The sequence below is a fragment of the Zootoca vivipara genome, chromosome 8 (assembly GCF_963506605.1).
Source record: "Zootoca vivipara chromosome 8, rZooViv1.1, whole genome shotgun sequence".
NCBI classification, from domain to species: Eukaryota; Metazoa; Chordata; class Lepidosauria; order Squamata; family Lacertidae; genus Zootoca; species Zootoca vivipara.
In genome coordinates, this window is record NC_083283.1 from 64,656,133 (window position 1) to 64,676,440 (window position 20,308).

Genomic DNA, 20,308 nt, shown 5'->3' on the forward strand with positions numbered 1-20,308 from the left:
GTTTCTCCCACTGTTCACATGACATAATTGTCACCAAAAAGCCACTTTGTACTTAAAAAAGAAGAAATTAACACAGATTTCCCTTTGCCATGGAAAATCAATTTGAAGTAAAAACAAAAGCCTGTTTTGTATGCATGTTCACTGCTGTCATGGAAGCTCTCCTTCTTTCTCCTTTTCTTTTGGTGGACAGTTTATCATGTGTGTGGTGATGCTTTGCGAATCGGTCCCTATTGCTACACCCCTGCTTCAGTTTGCTCCTCACCTGAGCAGGACTGAGACGCTTTGCTTCCAGCAGCCCAAACAATACAGCTATAGTAGCTCTTTAAACATATGATGCAGCACAAATGAGCATCTGCTGGTTTATTATTTTCCTTACAGGAGATGAAGTTTCCCAGAAAATAACAGTAGAAAGCGTTGTAAAAAAAGAGATGTGGTCATATGATGATGATAATAATAATAATAATAATAATTAAAATAATAATAAATATATATTATTTATACCCTGCCCATCTGGCTGGGTTTCCCCAGCCACTCTGGGCGGCTTCCAACAGAAAAATAAAACACAATAATCTATTAAACATTAAAAAGCCTCCCTGAACAGGTACATCTTGCATAAATAGCACCTGACTCCAAGATACCAGATAGTTAGATTTGGATTTATTTATTTGTTTTTAAATCCAACAACACACATTTCCGTGCCTTGCCTCTGAATGGTGCAAGGCAGTCATGTTGTTATATCTTAATTCAAATATGTCAGGGCCTTTTTTGGGGGGGGGAATGCTCATCTAAGAAAGGACAATCAGGATACACACCAAACAGAATGCCTCTGATTTCCATTGGGTTTCCCTTATAATCTATCCACAGCCCCGTTCTAACTTGAAAGCACCTGAGATACCAGCACAGCTTCAGCCACAGAACAAAAGGCTACACTTGCACTGCGGTAATATTACGTTGGCACTGCAGGCAGGCAGGCAGCTAGGCTGGTGCAAAGGTACAGGGCTGGGTGCTGCAGGACAGCTCACGTCTGTTCTCAGACGTCCTGAATTCAATGGGATTTACTCGAGGTTCACTGAGCGTGCGCAGGACTGCAGTTTAAGACAATCAGGAGAAAACCCCTCTCTATATTCTCACAGGAGACTCCGCTCGGTTCTCCGGCTGGGACATACGCAGCAGAGACGCTCAGCGGGGAAACAGACGCAGGGTTTGTGTTGGCTGAGACCCACACGACCTATTCCCCCCCGCCCCCTGAGAAGTCCCCTCACGAACCGCCCTCCCGGGCGCTCACGCCAAGGCTTTCCGCCACTTCTGGGGCGCAATTCGCGCCGCTTGCTCCTTCAGGGGTCGAGGGGGCGGGGCCGTTCCGGGCGTCCCCTGCAGGGGGAGCCGGGTGGTCGCGTCTGGTTAGTCCCGCGGCAGCGGCAGCAGGTGCTGCGGTAGAGCAGCCCTCGTTACCTTTACCTCAGGGAGAGGCGGAGCCGTAGGCGGGCTGTGGGTCAGGGGGCTGGGCTTTCAGGTTGCGAGGAGAGCGCTGGAAGAAAGGGCGAGACGAGTGAGGCCTCCCCACTCACTCCACCCCTTTCCAGAGAAAGGGAAGCCGGCCGCCTCCTGAGGAGAGCTGAGGCGACTCGCCACCGACGAAGGACAAGGCGCCGCCGCCGCCGCCACTGCGCACGGGATTCGCCTCCTTCGGACGCTCCTCGCCGGGCGAGGGGGAAAACGAGCCCCAGGGCCGAACGAGCCTCATGTGCGGCGACCGGGGCTGGCGAGAGCCCTCGAGGAGCCAGGCGCCGGGTTCCTCCGCGGTGCTCCGCAAGCGGCAGCCGCAGTGACCAGAAAGGGACCTTTAAAAAAAAATAGTTCGGATAACCCTCGGCTCCAGGCCGCCCAGCAGAGTCTTGGTGGCCGGCGTGTGTGTGTGTGTAGGTAGTGAGGACGTCGACAGAGACGCGCGAAGGTTTTCTGGGGAGGGAAGAAAGGCGGGCTGGGAGTGGCGGAGGATGGGCGCGCCTTGACGCGCGGGGAGGCAAAGGCGGGAGAGACCACCACTGCTGCCGCCGTCTCCGCGCCTAATCGCGAACTGGACCCCTATGTGCGTGTTGGCGGAGACTCCTGACGGGCAAGCCGCCTCCTCGGATCGTGCCGATCGCGACAGGGTTGCCGGCCCTTGGATCTCAGCCGTCGCCAGTACGCGCGGCGCGGTGGCGCCACCAGCAGCAACAGCACCGATCTTCTCTATGTAAGCTTCTCCGGATGGCGATAGATCGGCGACGAGAGGAGGGCGGCGGAGGAGGAGGGCGGCAGCTACCCGAGGAGAACGGCTCTTTGCCGGCTGGGGAGGCGGACCCTGCGGCTGCGGCGACGGCCGCCCCTCCTGCCGGGGGTCTGGCGGCGGAGATCCAGAGCCTGCCTCCGCCTCCGCCTCCTTCCGGGTCGTGCAACCCGCTGCTCTTGGATTACGATGGCTCGGTGCTGCCTCTCCTGGGCGGGATGGGCGGCGGGCACCAGAAGACCCTCATCCTGCTCACCTGGATCCCGGCCCTGTTCATCGGCTTCAGCCAGTTCTCGGACAGCTTCCTCTTGGTGCAGCCTGTCTCTTGGTGCAAGGGCACGGATGGGCAGGGCAACTGGACGGGGCACCCGCACCTGCCCGCTGCTGCTCGGGGCCTCGCCACCAGCCCCAGCTACAACCACAGCAGCAGCTACAGCAGAGGGATGCTGGCGGCGCCAGAACTGCCCACCCCCGAGGGGAAGAACGACAGCTACTGTGACTGTAGCGAGAGGTATCACCGGATCTCGGCTGGCCTTCGGCAGAACATAGTCAGCAAGGTAAGCACTCATAATGTAGCAGCTGGGTCAGGACTGAGACGTTTGTTTGCCCCAGCCCTGGTACCTGTGACCCTTTTAACTGGGAGTGAACCTGGCACCTGCTGCATGCAGACTCTTTGTCCAACATCTGAGCTGTGCACTGGAGTGAGGCAAGAGGGTACAGTTTCAGTTGTAGAGCTGTGAAGGACTCCGGAGAGGTCATCTGGTGCAGGGATCATTTTGTGCCAGGGCTCACCCAGGTCTCAGTCCCTGAGTTGCGTTGGTTGCCGTGCAAAGCCACCTGGTTTAGATTGCAAAAAGTTGCCTTCTCCATGGAGGAGGCAATGTTTGGGCCAATGAGTGTCCAACAGCATGCAAAGTATGTAGTCCAGCCCCTCTGTTGGCAGCGAAATGCCAGCCCTGGTGGGCATGCCAAATAACCATGTGGCGCTGGGGAGAAGGACTTATGAATGTTATGCTACCTGGGGAGAAGGCATTTCGGCAGTATCTTCTGTGGCCAACCCTGCCGTCTAAACTGGCCTATGAATATGTGAAGCAATGAAAGGGAAGGGACCTCTGAGGAGATGCCAGGTCTCTTTCTTTCATTGCAGCTCATCTCCTTGTGTTGAGGATTGAAGTTCTTTGATACTGTGTGTGAGTGTGTGCTGGAGATGATGTTGGGGTTGAGCAGCAGCATGAATCAAGTGGAACCCATGGATATAAACTTATTCTGAAGGGTGAGTTGTAAGGGTTGGAATGCAGGAATATCCTTCCCTAGTGCATTCAGTGATGGACATTCAGTAAGGACATCTCAGGGGGTGTCGCCTGGTCTTGAGCTAGAGAAAAAGCAAGCCTAATATTTACTGTATCCAGCCCATAAGATATTGCATCTGTTTTCATGATTCTTTACAACTCCCATTTTAATACAAGAGGTTACAACATGCTGCTTTTGAACAGCAACTGTGTTGGGTAAATGTTGCCCCCCCCCCTGTGATAAAGTGTCTGTACTCTTACCCTCTGAATCACATGCTACTGAAACATTCTTTTGCACTGCCTCTACAAGTGTGTCTAGATGTGGATTCCATTGTGTACATTTCTCAGTCAGGAGCTGTGGCCGTTGCTGACACCCATGATATTTCTCTAATGAATTACTCACAACAAATAAAGCATCCCTGTAATGTGACTTGAGGCATTTGCCAGCAGGAGGCAAGACGGAACAAGGTTAGCTTACAATGTGAGGCAATTCAGTCCAGTAGGTTTTTCTTATGAATAAATCTGTTTAGGATTGTACTCTATTGAGACAGCTTGCTACCTACAGTGTATGATAAGCTTGAGGGGTGCTAGAGTAGCTCTTTTCTAGTTATGGTCGTAGCTATATTTGCATGTAGCACTAAACCATCGTTGGATTTGTGCACTTATACTCCCACTCCCTTATCTTCTGATGTGCTCATGTGAAGAAAATGGGAAGCTTTCACTTCCATTTTCAGCTAAATATGAAAACTCATTCTCCCCAAATCTGGATAAACTGTGGTTAGTGTTATCTAGTTTCACTGCTCTATAGTCAACTTCAAACTATGGTTACTGATCCTGGCTTCTTTCGCTAACCACCATTTCTTTCTTTCTTTTTAAATTAAATCCCCGATATTTACCCAATATTACCACAGTTTTGTCAATTATACAGATTCCAATTAACATCAAAATAATTCCAATTCAAAATGTATACAATTTAATCAAAGTGGTTTTCCTTTCTCCTTGATCAGTTTTTTTGTCCAGTTCTTATATTGCTGCAGTTCTTATTTTTTATTAACATCTGATTATCTTTCTGTTGGTATACAGTATTAATCATTAAGATAACAGCTGCATTTTTAGCAATTACTATGCATGTTAATGCCTTATCTAACTTTCCATGGGATTACAAATGAGGTGCTCTAATTATTTTCCTTTTCTCTCTTTGTGTCAGTCTGAATATGTCCAATTATAAATTCCTTGGCCTTTGTCTACTGTCCAGTTCTTAAAATTCCTCCAATTGCTGTTGTCTCTCAGAGTAGCTGGGATGAGGCTATAATCCTGGAGAATCCTCAAAATACCTCATTAGCTCCCTCCCATCATGCTCTCATCTTGCTGCTTGGTGTTTCCGGACAACAACATACTCCAGCCGTCCACTCTTTCTCACTACTCAGTCAACATCTAGAAATTCCCACAGCCTGAGAAAGAGGGATCCAATTTCTGCCGCAGGGGATCATTTCTATTTTATACATAACAAGAAACCACAGTTAGTTTAAAAGGGAGCTGAAAACTTCGTCTCTTTGTGGCTGTGGCAGAGTGAGGATGGGGGAAGCTTATGCATTTAACACTAAACCATGGCTTAGTGTTGTGTGCAAATCAGGCCTATAATCTGAAATTGCTAGGGGCTGTGAAAACTCCTCTAGACTAGAGTACGCACACATTTCTTTTGTATTTCTTTTGTATTTCTTACATTTATATACCACTTGACTCCCCCAAGGAGTTCAAGGTGGTGTTTATGGTTCTCCCCCCTCACTTTCTCTTCACAACAACCTTGTGAGGCAAGTCAGGCTGAGAGACAGTGACTAGCCCAAGGTTACCCAGTGAGCTTCATGGCTGAGTGGGAATTCAAACCTTAGTCTTCCAGGTTGTAGTCAAACACCATTGCGCCACACTGACCCGAGTCAAACAGGCGTTGCAGCATTTCTAAAACAATACAAAAAACCTGTTTATCAGAGCTGGAATGAGGATTAATGTTCTACACACCATGAGCAATAACGTCTCTTTCAATGACTTCTGTAACTCTCTGAGGCTGTAAGATGATGCTTGTGATGGTAGTATGTCCCACTGGACTCTATGGGGCTTATTAATAAATAGACTTGTGCAGGATTACACTGTGAATTAAATATCCTATTCTCTCATTTAAATGCATGTTAAACAGGTTGCTGTTTCATAAAGGCCACCAGCTGCAAAGCTCTGAGGTGAATAAACTGGAATTATCAGCTGCATCATTCCCTCCAACTTGGCTGCTTCTGTATCTATCACTATGTAGTAAAATGGGGTTCGTCCAAAAACAAGATGGGAGCTTCTGCATACTTGGAGAACTCCTTGGAAGTGCATTACTTTTTGTATTTGCCAAAGACCTATGCTGAGTGACTACCTATGCTGAGTGACTTTCAGGACATACAGAATGTTGAGGGCGCCTGAACCACGAACTATTGAAGGTGTTAGTTTTGGGGGTGGGGTTGAAATGAGGCCTGCTTGAACCCCTAACAGTTTACAGTATCCTGGAGGAGGGGACTAGGTTCTGAGGGATGCCATGACATTATGGCCACTTTCAAGAAGGGGTTGAAGAAAAGGACACCTTTTTCATTTTGAGTCTCCAGAAACCTCACCCGACCTCTATAGCAATTTTTTCAGGGTCATAGCTGGTGCCTGGTCCTTCCACAGCAGATGGAAGTTTCAGGAAGGTGGGAAAGAAAGCTTTCCCCTTCTCTCCCAACTTGCTTCCTCCCTCCCCCCAATGCCTGCTCCTAGCCCTGAACAGCATTACATGGTTCCTGTTGTAGGATTTTTTATTGTGTTTTATTTTTCTGTTGGAAGCCACCCAGAGTGGCTGGGGAAACCCAGCCAGATGGGTGGGGTATAAATAAATAAATAAATAATAATAATAATAATAATAATAATAATAATAATAATTATAGGATAGATGGGCATTATTGTCAAGGCTGGAGACATCCTGCAAGATTTTGTTGCAGATCCCCACTTGTATTTTCCATATTTACTAATTAGTGTGGGTGCCAGATCGCACTTTGCCTTTGCAGACGACTCATTTGCCCTAATAATAGGCTTGGAGGGTACTTTCCTACCCACTACTATAGTAAACAACTGCAGTGTAAAATGAAACTGTTACATCATCATCATGGTAGTTCCCTTAATCCCAAACACCCAAAGCTCAGCAAAACTCATTCCTCCTGGAAACTGTGCGTTCGGATTAACTGTGCTGTGAACTAGATATGCAGTAATCAAGTGACTACAGTCTTGCTTTCTCTTGCCACCTACACTGGCTGGTGGCAATTGCTGAAAACCGTTTCAGCTTCCCTTTAAAGCGTGTGGACGGTCCATCATACCGGCTTTTAAAACAAAGGGGTGTGTGTGTGAAAATGTGTGTACTGTATTGAGTAAGACATCTTGATACTGTTACAGCCACAATGTTTCCAAATGGCGTAATTAGCAGACGCAACATTCCTGCTAATCCTGCTAAACACTTTGCTAATCCAACTAATGATGCTAGTGTCTCCATTGGCTAAAGTTAACCATTAAAAATCACAGATGCGGTGCTTGCCAACACAGTCATGGCAGAAAAAGATGGTTCCTTATTGACTCTTATAATTATTACAAGGGATCCCCTGAAAACCTCCATCAAATCACTGGTCACCTCTCTGTACACAGGTGTAAGAACATAAGAGCCTGCTGGATCAGGCCAGTGCTCCATGTAGTCCAGAATCCATATTACAGGGTTGTAGCCAACCAAGTCATACTCATAGTAGACTCGTTGAAATTAATAGATAGGTAATAATAACAACAATAATAAATCTCATCCCCGGGGGGGGGGGGTGGAGGGAAGAAATGGTGCCTAGACATTCTGTTGTGGCGACCATAACCTAGGTTTAAGGTGCAATTAGGTGATTAGCTTACATATCTGAGTTTCTAGCACTGTGTGGATAAGACAATCCTGACTTGATATAAGACAGCTTTCTATGTTCTTAGCTTTTATAGCAAGGGGGAGGTGATTGGGGGCTCAAGCAGTTTTAGGAGATCCCTCTGTTCTGAGATCTTTCCTGTCATCCTAATCCCAGATAAGGCTGTGGTTACAATTTCTCCTTTGTCCTTCCTCACTTATTTTATGACTGCACCCAGGCATTCAGAACAGGTTCTTGAAGATGAGCCCTCCCACAAATTAAATTGTCACCTGCAGTCATTAGGGATTGAACATGATAAAAAAAAACAAACCCAAGTTCCTTTGTAGAACTCAAACAAATACTGTACATAGAAAAAGATCTGACAATATGGTTTGGAACTGTCAATGGGTTTATTTAATCAGAGGTCTAGGTTGAAGCCCTGACACTGCGTTATAACTCAAAGCTTGTAATGCGATGTGGCAGTAAATCTCTTGCTCTAGATTAATCTTGTCTGTATTTCTTTAAAGAAACATTTAATTGTGTTTGGAATTACTTTTGAAACTTCATACCTCCCTTCAGCATTATATTCTTGGCTGAGGTAATGTGCTCATGGGGCATTGAAGATCCTGGCTGCTAAGCTTTGCCTTTGATTTGTAAGCAGCTTTGATCACTATTAGAAAATGAGATATAAAAACTAATTGCCAAATGGCACCTTAAACCTAGGTTATGGTCACCACAACGAAATTTTCTAGGCACTTTTTTTTTTTTACAAAATAAAAAAATTCCTTCAGTAGCACCTTAAAGACCAACTAAGTTTTTATTTTGGTATGAGCTTTCGTGTGCATGCACACTTCATCAGATAACAGTTTTTACCGTTAAATTTCTTCTTGTTATTTGGATTTCATCTTTATACCACCTCAAAGCAGTTTACAACGCATTAAAACATTAAAATAAAACAAAATCCAGAATAAAACAAATTCAAGCTTCAAGACATTTTGCTTTTCCTATATTTATTTATTTATCTACTTAATTTATATAATTTATTTACCTACTTAATTTATATAGCTGCCCCATAGCAGAAGTAGTCTTGGAAGCCACTTAAGTCACAGCCACTTAAGCTACCTCTCAGGGTCATTGTAGAGATTAGCAGGTGGGATATAAATGCAACAAATAAGTTCTTCTGCTTACCTGCTTAAGAAGGCTGGAGAGGCTAGCCAGATGGAGATGTCAGTCAATTGGACCTGTGCCAGTAGCAAAATGCGTTTGGTGCCTGGCTAATTTCTACACTGAGATTCATTTGAATGAAACATTACATAGAAAAAGAATAAATCAAATCAACTCTCAGAGACAAACTGTGTATTCATTAGAGCTAGCTATCCCACACAGGATGGCGGATTGATATCTTAGAGCAATGGAGAGGAAAGAGATGTTATTTCTTCACTAGGAGTGAAATAGAATGACATAGGAAAAGTAACAGCAATCAGATTGTAACAGCAATCTGTTGCTGTTCTACTTCTCAAATCCAAATGTCTAGTGAGCCTAGGCTGTAGTCCTATATACACTTAGCTGGGAGTATGCCCCATTCAATTCAGTAGGACATACTTCTGAGTGATGTATAGAACTCCAATGTGAGACCCACTGGGCATTATTATTACAGCCATGTATTTAAGCACTAGCCTGGTAGCCACAGGCAAAAGAACTTGTATGTTGATGAGTGAGTAGGGTGGTGGAGGAGGGATGGCACAATCTGGCCCTCTTCTGTGCCCAGCATAAAAACCAAGCTGCCTGCCTGAGGAGGAAATGTCTTGAAGCTTCAGGAGGGATGGAGCTCTTTGTCCCATATCTGCCAGGAATCAGCAGGTTAGTAAACTTTACTTTTGCAGGCAGGCAAGATTATTATTATTATTGGCTTATTTATAAGGTCTTATAGGGACGCAGGCGGCGCTGTGGGTTAAACCACAGAGCCTAGGGCTTGTTGATCAGAAGGTCGGTGGTTCGAATCCCTGCAACGGGGTGAGCTCCCGTTGTTCGGTCCCAGCTCCTGCCAACCTAGCAGTTTGAAAGCACGTCAAAGTGCAAGTAGATAAATAGGTACCGCTCCAAGCGGGAAGGTAAACAGCGTTTCCATGCACTGCTCTGGTTCGCTAGAAGCGGCTTTGTCATGCTGGCCACATGACCTGGAAGCTATACGCCGGTTCCCTCGGCCAATAACGCGAGATGAGCGTGCGACCCCAGAGTCGGTCACGACTGGACCTAATGGTCAGGGGTCCCTTTACCTTTTAATATAAGGTCTTATTAGATCACCAACAACTCTTAATATCAGTGTATCCCACTAATGTCCTTCATCAAATGAACTACTGTATGGATCGTTGAGGCCCTAGTACCGTTCTGTGGGGTTAAATATATCAATATATATTTTACAGGGTTGAAAATAATTTGGCATTGGGTACAGAAAGGAGATCTCTTCCTGCAGAACTGTCAGTCAGGGCAGCTGATTAGAAGAATTGCATTTAAACACAACAACAACCCGAAGAAGAATTGCATTAAAACAACAACAACCCCAAACTCCACTATTAAACATTTATTGAGTTCCAAGAGTACATTAGTTATTTCACAGATCATAGAATGACATGGTTCCTATCCAGTGGGTTTGCATTTTGAACAACTACTCTTATCATGACTGCGAGACTGTGTTGGTCGTCTTCTTCCATCCCATAAATATTTATGGGAGAATTGAGGATTCTAATTAATTTAGAGCAATGGCATCCATTACTGCAAAACTAGAGTTTTATCCTATGCAAAGTAGGATTATAGATTAAGCAAATGGCTAATGACCATGAGGATAACAAGTCATATATGTGGATTTTTTTAAAAGAAAAGATTCTAAGGATTTTCCAGGTTTACATGCATGTGGTTATTGGCATGACAATAAGATGTATCAGTCTGAAGACATGGACTTACTGTTGAGTCCCGCTGAACACTTTGTTTTATCATATTTGGTTTATTTCAATCTTATTGACGGTGGGGAGCTACACAAAAGTTCATTTTATTTCAAGAATGCTTACAGAGCTGACACCAACTCTTTCAGGACCAAGTGCATATCAAAATATGTAATTTGTCATGCTTTGCATAGCACACATTCTAATGACTCAGTCCACAACTCAATGAAGCCACAGTCCTGGGAATTAAACCTACTGTATTTGTTGTTGACTACAATTTTTTGAAAGTCTCATTTATTACATTCTTTTCAGTTGTTGTTTTTTAAAGCTAACATATAGTGCAGTGGTCCTCCAACTTTAAACCTTCAGAGGACTCTGGCCATGTAGATTAGCTGGCCAAAGAAACCTTGTGTATTATGCAGAGGATTCTGGGATGTGTTCTACAGCAGTGTTGTTCAATCCTGGGTCCCCAGATGTTATTGGACTACAACTCCCATCAGCCTTGACCATTGACTAAGCTGACTGGTGAGGATGATAACTGTAGTTCTCCAACAATAGGGAACCCAAGGTGGAAGAATGTTGTTCTACAGCATTCTCAGTTTATGCAGGACAGTGGCAAGACAATAGTGAGCTTCATAGGTGTGAGTGAGCCTTGGAACCCACCCAATATTTTCCGGTAGTTATACCTTGCAGGAGGAGAAAAGCAGCGATGGGAAAAGCTTTTGTTCAGGAGATTACTGGAGGAGTGATGTGAGAGCAGTCCCAAGCATGCTTAAGATAATAGCCCTAGTTATGCGGAAGTACATAGGTAGACAGAAATAAAACAGAATCCAGCAAATGGTTCTCTTGAACAAGCCCTCTTGAAGCTAACTTCTGTTCACTGAAATCACTTTTTGCATAGAGCAGGTGTTCATTCAGTTGCCTCCATTAGAATAAAGAGCCTTCCCATATAGCATAGTGCAGGCATCCCCAAACTCTGCCCTCCAGATGTTTTGGGACTACAATTCCCATCATCCCTAGCCACTGGTCCTGTTAGCTAGGGATGATGGGAGTTGTAGTCCCAAAACATCTGGAAGGCCCAGTTTGGGGATGCCTGGCATAGTGTATCTTACATCTACCCTGTGATATAGGCCAATTGTACCGTCACTCCTGTTACAGATTTGGGAGCCTCCCCCCACAACAAATGCTTAGCTGAGATTTGGACCAGAGACTTGGACCAAGATATAACCTCTAATGTATAACCAGTTCTAGTTAAGATAGAACCATCTCCCAGTCTGTTTCACTGAGAATGGAGTATGGAACCAACTGAGTAATAGTTTTGTCAGCACATTCAATAACTGATAAGTCTTTTGGGCCAGTCGCAGTCACTGTATATTTAATAGGGGAAAATGTTTTCAGGTTTCGTGACTCATAGAACCGTGGGGTTGGAAGGGACCGCAGGGTTCATGGGCGTGAGTTTAAGAGTCTCATGCTCTACCAACTGAGTTATCATTGCTATCTTGGCTCCTGAAAATTAGCTATGAATACCAAAGGAAAATTAAAGTAGATATACTGTGTACGCTTTGGAGTGATTCGAATTCCTATGAGTTCACTGAGACTTACTTATGAGTAGACATACCAGATGGCTGTGCTGTAAGATGCCTTAAACTTGTCTGTCCCAGGATTACACAAAGCAGAAATCTCATAATTGGATTTCTCAAGTTATTAGACCCTAACTAGCCTGAAAGAACCAATTCTCATCCAGTTTTACTAAAGAATCGTCTTTCTAGTCCCCTGGAAGCAATATGTTACTCATCACAGGCAACCAGGCAGCTAGCCATTTCAAAACCTGGACTAACTAGTTGTGTATGCCCAAGGGCTTTACCCATGATGGAGAGCCACCTAAGGACCCAGTTAATTCTGCACCTTCCACTGTTGCAGTAACCTTGTTTGCTTGTCAGGGTACAAACATTTAGTGCAATCAAACGTTTAATGTTTTGTCTTGTACCGGAATGTGCCCAGGCAACTGCTCAGAAAGCATTTAATTTCTGTGTAATTCAGTGGTCATTCTTTTCCTCCTTCCTTTAATGGGGTCGGATTGTAAATATAGTGCTGGGTGATACAGCAGTATGGGTTTTTTTTAAGTGCAGTGTATGTCACGCAGCAATTATCACCCGTCTTCTTAAAATAGCCTTTTCTATTTCAGCTTGCACTTTGTATAAAGGTTTTGAGGAAAGACGGCAATTTTACCTCTTCCAAGACGTTCCTAAATAGGATCAAAATTTTGAAAATGTTGGAGTAAATGCCAATCTTTGGTCTTCAGCTTGTCCTTTCACCCTCACAGTACTCTGTTCGCTCCCACTCTCTCCCCCCCCCCCAGTATGGTACATATGAACTCAATAATTGTTGCAGGAGATTAAGGAATTTTAATACAAATGCAGCACTTCTGTTTTGGAAAAATCACATTTTTCTAGCACTCAAAAGTATATTAACTTATACTATGCTAAGCTGTTGTCTTTCACACCCCAATACCAATCGAATTTTTATTGTGGTCAGCCAATGCTGACCACAAAGGACAAACTGTAAAAAAATAATCACAACCTCAGAAGAAGAAAAAGTGACAGGTTAATATAGCAGGTCAAAGAGATATTACAACATTCAGATATATCACCACCTGTTCAGTAATGGATTGGTTAGACCCCTTGAGGAAGATACTTAAAAGGGGTCTACTAATAATTGACTGGGGACTATCTCATAGGGGGGCTAATTTATGCATTTTCTGACCCCTTGAAAGAATCTACAGTCTTAAAAACAGCAATAACACACGGGAGACTGTTTCAGGCTTTAAATTATTACAGGAACAGCACCTATCCTTGAAGGAAACTTTTGCAAAACTGCCACCTAGGATCATGGAGGGTAAAATTTTTCTTATCTGGGATGGCTTGAAAAGAGGACTAGACAAATTCACAGAGAATAAGGCTAGCAAAGGCTACTAGCTACAAAGGATATATGCCACCTCCATGGTTGAAGGCAGCAATGCTTTTGAATACCAGTTGCTCGAAAACCAAGAAAGGGAGAATGCTCTTATACAGTGGTATCTCAGTTTACAAACACAATTGGTTCCGGAAGTCTGTATTTAACCTGAAGCGTACTTAACCTGAAGCGAACTTTCCCATTGAAAGTAATGCAAAGTGGATTAATCCGTTCCAGATGGTCCATGGAGTACTCAACCTGAAGCGTACTTAACCCAAGGTATGAGTGTAATTGGTTCTGGAAGTCCGCACTTAAGCTGAAGCGTACTTAACCTGAAGCAAACTTTCCCATTGAAAGTAATGGAAAGTGGATTAATCCGTTCCAGACAGGTCCGCGGATCAAATTTTTTTTTTAAGGGCAGCCGCTGATTTCAGAGACGGGAAGTGGCTCCACCCCCCTGCAACACCAGCAACCGCCATACTGCCCTCAAGCTCTCCTGCTGCCCAGGATCCCAACCCTTGATGCACAACAGCCACTGTGCTGCAGTACAGCACTGCGGTGCCCTACGGGTCCCCCTGCCTCAGCCCTGGCTAGCTACACTGCTCAGTACTGGGTAGATATGGTTTACATTTATTAGAGGCCAGCCAAGCCAGGCCCAGCAAGTACAGTGAACATGGCCCAGATTGCACACCTAGCATGAGTTCTGTGGGCTGTATAAATGTTGCAGGTCAAGTGGAATAGTGCCTATGAAATCACTTCCATAGAACAAAAAGAAGATCCTCAGTCCCACTGCTGTTTTTTCAACTTGGGTTTGGGTTTCCCCCCTTTTCGTTTAAAGGTTGAGCACGATTCTGCACAGGAGAACTTGGATAGTACTCAAAGCAAGCCCCAGCATGTTCACTGTACCCTGCCCAGGGACAGTAGTTCTACCCATGCCATTTTGGGTTGGTTTTACTTTTTACTTTTTTAAAAAAATTAATCTGGTTATTTGAAGGCTCTGCTTCTGGTTGTTGTTTTTTTAATGTATATTAAAAAAAACCCCAGTTATTTGAATGCTCTTTATCTGCCATACCTGTATTCACAGTTTTGTTTGTTGTTTCTTTAAAAAGCAGCCAGTGGTGTTTTATCTGCCACTTCAACATAAAGCTTCCCCCCACTCCATTGTGTAGGGATAGGGCACGGGTGTCAAACACAAGGCCCGGGGGCCTAATCTGGCCCGCCAGACCTCATCATGTGGCCCGCGTAGCCGCCAGCGACAGTAACCGCTGACAGTAGTTCTGGAGCCTGTGATTGGCCGAGGGTCAAAACCGGGGGCGGGGCTGCAGGCGGAGGCCGGGGCGCTGGAGCCGCGCTGATGGCCTTGGCCAGGGAATTTCAATTTTGAATGAGGCTGAGGGAGGCGGTGGCACAGCGGCCAGACGGGGAAGTGAGATGCAGGAGGAGGAGGAGGAAGCCTGCCGAGGAGGTAGGAAAGCCCTACAGGCGCCGCCGGCAAAGTTGGTGCCGGGACGGAGCAGCGCTGGATTTTTTTTTTTTTGGCGGGCTTTGCTGTTGTCTCCGAGAGCGAGTGAGGCGGCACTGGGGAGCCGCTGCCCGCCGCTTCCCTTCCTCTCCTCGGCTGCATCTGGGAGGTGGGCGAGCGAGCGGGCGAAAGGGACGCGGAGTGAGCCTGAGGGGGAAGTAGGCGAAGCGCAACAGTCGCTCTCTTGATGGAGCCGGGTTTCTCTTCCCCCTTCCCCCGTTTTCTCCTCATAGACACTCGGGAGGGTGCCTGGCTTTTGCTCTGCCCCCCCCCCGAGCCGCCCTTTGGCTTCTCAGTTCCGGCGGAGCTGCTCCCCGGGGGGCGGCCGGGAGGGAGGCGGCGGCGACGGCACGGGTTCCTGCTCTTCCCGCTCTGCCGCCGCCTCCTCTCAGCCCCTCGTGATGTAGGGCTCCAGATGGAGTCGCCTCGCGGTTTGAGTAGGTGGGAGGGTTTTTTTGGGGGGGGAGGTTTTCAAGCCTCCTCTGCCTGCAGTCCCGGCAGGGAGAGGCGGCGGCGAAGACGACAACAGCGCGGGTGGGGGGGAAGAGCAGCTCTGAGGCAAAGATGCACGTCCGCTGGGGCTGCCGCCGCCTTCCTCCTCGGGAAATCCGCTGCCCTCCCTCAGCGCGAGGGGAAGGGACTCTGGCGCTGAGAAGGGAGGATGCAAAAGCAAAGCAGGGAGTTGGCGCTGCACTGCATGTTCCTGCCCCACTCCAAAGCATGGGGTGGGTTGCAGCGTGTGGCATCCTGCCTAGCGGGGTTTGGGTGTGCGCAGGGCGGGAGAGGGGGAAGCCCTCTTTCCATCTGCAGGTTTTTAATCCCAGCAGTGGCTTTCTCCTTCCTGCCGAAGGTTTAGTTGAGCCCCCCCCCCCGGAAGCCGTCGATCCCCACCTTTTGTTCAAATTTCCCTCGTTTACATCCCCTCCCACACACGCGCCACGACGCAGGAATGTGATCCGCGTGGGGGCGGGAATGAGCTTACATTATTACAAAAAACAGTAATAATTGAATGCAGTGACAATAATTTATGATAATAAAGAGTGGACACATAGTCCTACAGACACAACCGGCCCTTTGAGGGTGACCAAACTGCTGGTGTGGCCCCCGATGAATTTGAGTTTGACACCCCTGGGATAGGGTATTGTGTTACTGGAGCTGGAGGCATGCCAGGAAGAGAATGGAGACATTTTTTAAAAAATGATTGGAAGGACCTTTCTCTCTCTTTTGTTTGCTTGCTTCACTCCATTATGTGTTCCATCCTCGGCACAATTGTTCTCTGCTGCACACAAAATTGTTCCTTCCTCCCCCCCCCCCTGCGTGAAACTGCATGGTTAATTAAACTTGTTAGTTTTCTGATTTCCAAAATATATCTGCAGTGAGCCTTGCTATATGCAGTTGGGAACTAAGAGAAGGACTGGGAGAAAACTCTGATAAAAACTTGATCCTATGGGGGAGAGGCTGCCTGCCATCCAATGGTGGATCACAGGATCATTTCTAGTAGGCAGCCAATGACTTGCTGGTTGCTAGGATTCTTATAAAGGCTGTTCATTTATTAGTTACATTAGGTAAGGTAAAGGTAAAAAGTAAAGGACCCCTGGATGGTTAAGTCCAGTCAAAGGCGACTATGGGGTTGCGGTGCTCATCTCGTTTCAGGCCGAGGGAGCCGGCATTTGCCCACAGACAGCTTTCTGGGTCATGTGGCCAGCATGACTAAACTGCTTCCAGTGCAATGGGACACTGTGATGGAAACCAGAGAGTGTGGAAATGCCATTTACCCACTGCGGTACCAGTTTATCTACTTGTACTGGCATGCTTTCGAACTGCTAGGTTGGCAGGAGCTGGGACAGAGCAACGGGAGCTCACCCCATCGCACAGATTCAAACCACTGACCTTCTGATGAGCAAGCCCCATAGGCTCAGTGGCTTACAGCACCACCCACTCCCTCTATTAGTTACATTACATTACATTCCACCTTTCCTCTCAAAGGAGGATATGTTGGACGAGGTGCACCTTGATCTGATCTAGTAGGGCACTTATTGTGTTCTTGAGCAAGAGTACATGCTGAGGATCACTGAACACAGATCTTTAAGCTGTTAAGGCAGTGTAGGGAAACTTTATCCTCTCTATCTGGGCCTCAGGACTCTCCTTAGGACAGAACCACTCTCTGCAGGCCACACCCCTTGTTGACCTTTTACATCACACTTCTGAGTGGTTTTTGCCTGGCTGGGATGTGTCTTTGAACTCTAATGCCTCTTTACTTGTCTGGATGGAAGCTGGATGATTTGGGATTATCGTGAATGGATTTTGATGTGGAAGGGCTGTAAGGCTAGCTCAGTTCTGGTGCTCCAAAGCTGGGCTCCATCAGGGGTGGCCCAGAATGTTTTGCTGCCTCCCACTTATAAATCTGGGGGCCCCCTCCTGCACCCACGCTGCCATGCCCCCCCGACTGCACTATTGTCTGCAATTGCACTCACACTGCTGCCATCATGCAGCAGCAAGGGTACAGCATGAGTGGGAAGGGCAAGGGCTGTGTGACAGCAATGCCAGTGGTGCGGGCAAAACCACAGTGCGGATAGCTGTGGGGTGAGGAGGCAGTTGGATCTGCTGCCTGGGGCAAATTGCTTCACCTCGTCTCATTGAAGACTCCAGAGCTGCTCAGGGGCACAATGTTCTTGGATTGTAACCGTATGTCTTTTTGTCCTATGTCCCAGTTAGAGATTTTCTTGAAACACAAAGGAGAGCCTGCCAGCCTGAGCTTCCTTGCTTTAAGGTGGCACCATGTTGCTTAGAATATTAGGGTGGTTGACATACTTGGGATGCCTGACATCAACCTGGAGGTGTGCCGCTACTGCCAGAGCGGACTAGTCAGCTATGGGGAGGCCAGATCAGCATCAGCCCTTTTGCCTCTGGTGAAAAGGCTGGGGTTAACCATGTTTCTGGAGTTTATTCAGCATACGCTTCCTCATATTGTCAAATGCAAGGAGCAAAGCCAGCATTGGAGCTGGGAAATGTGTGACTTAGCCTACTACTGGAGTAAGCAAGTGGTGGGGCCAAGGCTGTGTTGTGTATCCCCCACCCCACCCCTGTGTCCACAGGAGAGAGACTCAAAATCTGCTGTAGATGGGCTGTGTGGCATTTAAATTGCTGAAACTTTGTGGCCAGGGGGAATTCCATCGGTTACAATGTTATGAACTGTAACAAGAAGTAATATTATTAGGGCTGACAGAATGCCAAAGGGGCAGGTTATCCCATTAAATTAGTCTGCACATTTCTCTGCTGTGGCAAATAAACAAGTAAACTGAGATGGCAAATGACTTGAATTTCTGCTGTGCCTTTTTTTTAATCCACTAGTAACAATGTCAAACAAATAAATATTATTTTAAAATATCTGGGAGGGTTTTCTTAAAAGGTGATGGGGGAAAATTAAATTCTGTTACCATAACAAAATCCCTGCTTTTGTACAGCTTTCTCCCCCCCCCCAGGCAATTTAAAAATGCCTTTTTACATTGTTCTGTGATAGCTCTATTTTAACTTAATTAGATTTACAGTCAAATCTTGTGCACCTTTACTTGGAAATATGTCCCATTATGTTCAGTGGGGTTTACTGCTACTAGTAAGTGTGTTCTGATATTCCAGGAACTAACATTAAACTTAAACCCAACTTTGCACAAGGCAGTCTTGCTATGGGTGCAATAGGTCTTGCACAGTCCAAGGCAGCCAGAGATCACCAGGCTGGCAAAGGCTAGCGTAGAAAAAAGAAAGCCTTGTTTATGGTTGCATCATAGCTCAGATCATGTTCTCCCTGGGCTGACTGATTGCAGGTCTATGTGGGTGTTGTTGGCAGGACATTTTGAGAAGCCTTCAAGCTTCAAAGGTGAGATAGGAATGCTTTCAGAATAGCCTACTCAGCTCCATGAGTTTGGAGGGGTTATGATTGGAACAGAGGGAGCTTCTGAATAAGTACAGCCATGTGGGGTGGATGAGAAAAAATATAGCAGTAGGACCTTAGGAATGAGCTGCTTACAAACTCAAAGATGGAATTTCAAAATGGAACCTGAGAGATTTGGACCAATGTGCCTAGTAATCCCCAGACTAGCAAGTCCTGCTTCAGATGGACTCCCCAGCGGGGAAATGCAATTAAGCTTCATTCAGAGGCAGAACCCACAGACACAACAAAGAAGCAACAGCAGAGAGTGAAAACATTTCTCATTAAAACTAAGCTTTTGTCCTGTGTGCTGCTATGTATGTAGTGGTACATGATTGGAAAATATTGAATGTAGGACAGCATGTGGCCATGAATCTGTTTCCTTTAATATTTTTTTAAAACCGGATGTGAGGGACAGGGGATATCGCGAAGTCCCTCCCCTCCTGAGTTCAAGCCCGTCCCCGAGCAAAGGGGAAAGCAGGGAGAGTTCCGATTCCAGTGGGGAAGCAGGAAGTCGTGTCCGAGGCTCAGGCAAGGTAGAGGAGCCAGGGTCCCAGGTGGGACAGGAAGGGGCAAGCAAGGGGGGAAGACCCATCCCTCCAACTCCCGAATTACGCAGGAAGAGGAGGGGCAAGAGGATGGGTCTGCCAAAGCTTTTGTGTTGGAGAAAGACGCGCCAAAAGCCATTAGGAGGTTCTGAAACCGACTGACAACATCGCTCCGTGTAAATAGCAATGACTTGAGCACTGTAAATACGCAGCACCAATAAAAGAATAAAATGCAGAGCTGCGTAGCGTCGTTACTCTGAAGTAGTCCACTCCGGCCACTGTGACAGCAACCTCCTAATCATTTTTGGGCTACTTCGGAGTTGCCGGGATGAGCGTGTCCGAGGCGGAGAAGTGGCGGCAGATCGCTGAGCAAGCCCAGCTAGAACTGCAACAGCTGTCGCTGCAGGCGCAGGGAGAATTGAAGGCAGCTAAAGAGGAGACTAAGAAGGTCCAGGACGACCGGCTACAACTTGCGGAACAGGTGAGAGAGCTCCAGGAAAAAGAGCAGCATTTAAGGGCGGTGGCGGTAGACCTCCAAAACAAGCTGGATGCAGAGAAAAACAAGGCGGGAGGGGCTCCCCAAGTCCAAGTGCTGCCAGGAAGGAGAGCAGGGACCCTTGTAAGCAAGTTCAATGGAGACCCGAAGGAGTTTCAGGGCTTTGAGACTGAGATCGTGTATGCTCTTGAGCTGCACCAGAATGAGTTCCCCGATGATGAGCACAGAGTAGCGTTTATTGTGGAACATCTCACCGGAGCAGCCAGGGAGTGGCTAAGACCATTAATCGCAACCAAGAATCCTTGCATGAAAAATGTCCAACAATTTCTAGAAGGTTTGAGGACGATGTATTCGTCCGATAGTCATTTGGACCAGACTAAGGAGGAACTGCATAATTTACGCCAAGGAAATATGACAGTTCGCGCATATTGGGCGA

The 20,308-nt window shown here is 46.6% G+C and overlaps 1 protein-coding gene across 2 annotated transcripts in view; it reads left to right on the forward strand.

Moving 5' to 3' along the window:
- Positions 1-1,574: 1,574 nt before the first annotated feature.
- SLC22A23 (solute carrier family 22 member 23) overlaps positions 1,575-20,308 on the forward strand; it is a 93,338-nt gene continuing 74,604 nt past the window's right edge. For both annotated transcript variants that reach the window (XM_035126383.2, XM_035126384.2), the window contains exon 1: positions 1,575-2,826. In XM_035126383.2, the coding sequence (XP_034982274.1) occupies positions 2,251-2,826 (576 nt within the window). In that variant the 5' untranslated portion in view covers positions 1,575-2,250. The remainder of the gene's footprint in view (positions 2,827-20,308) is intronic.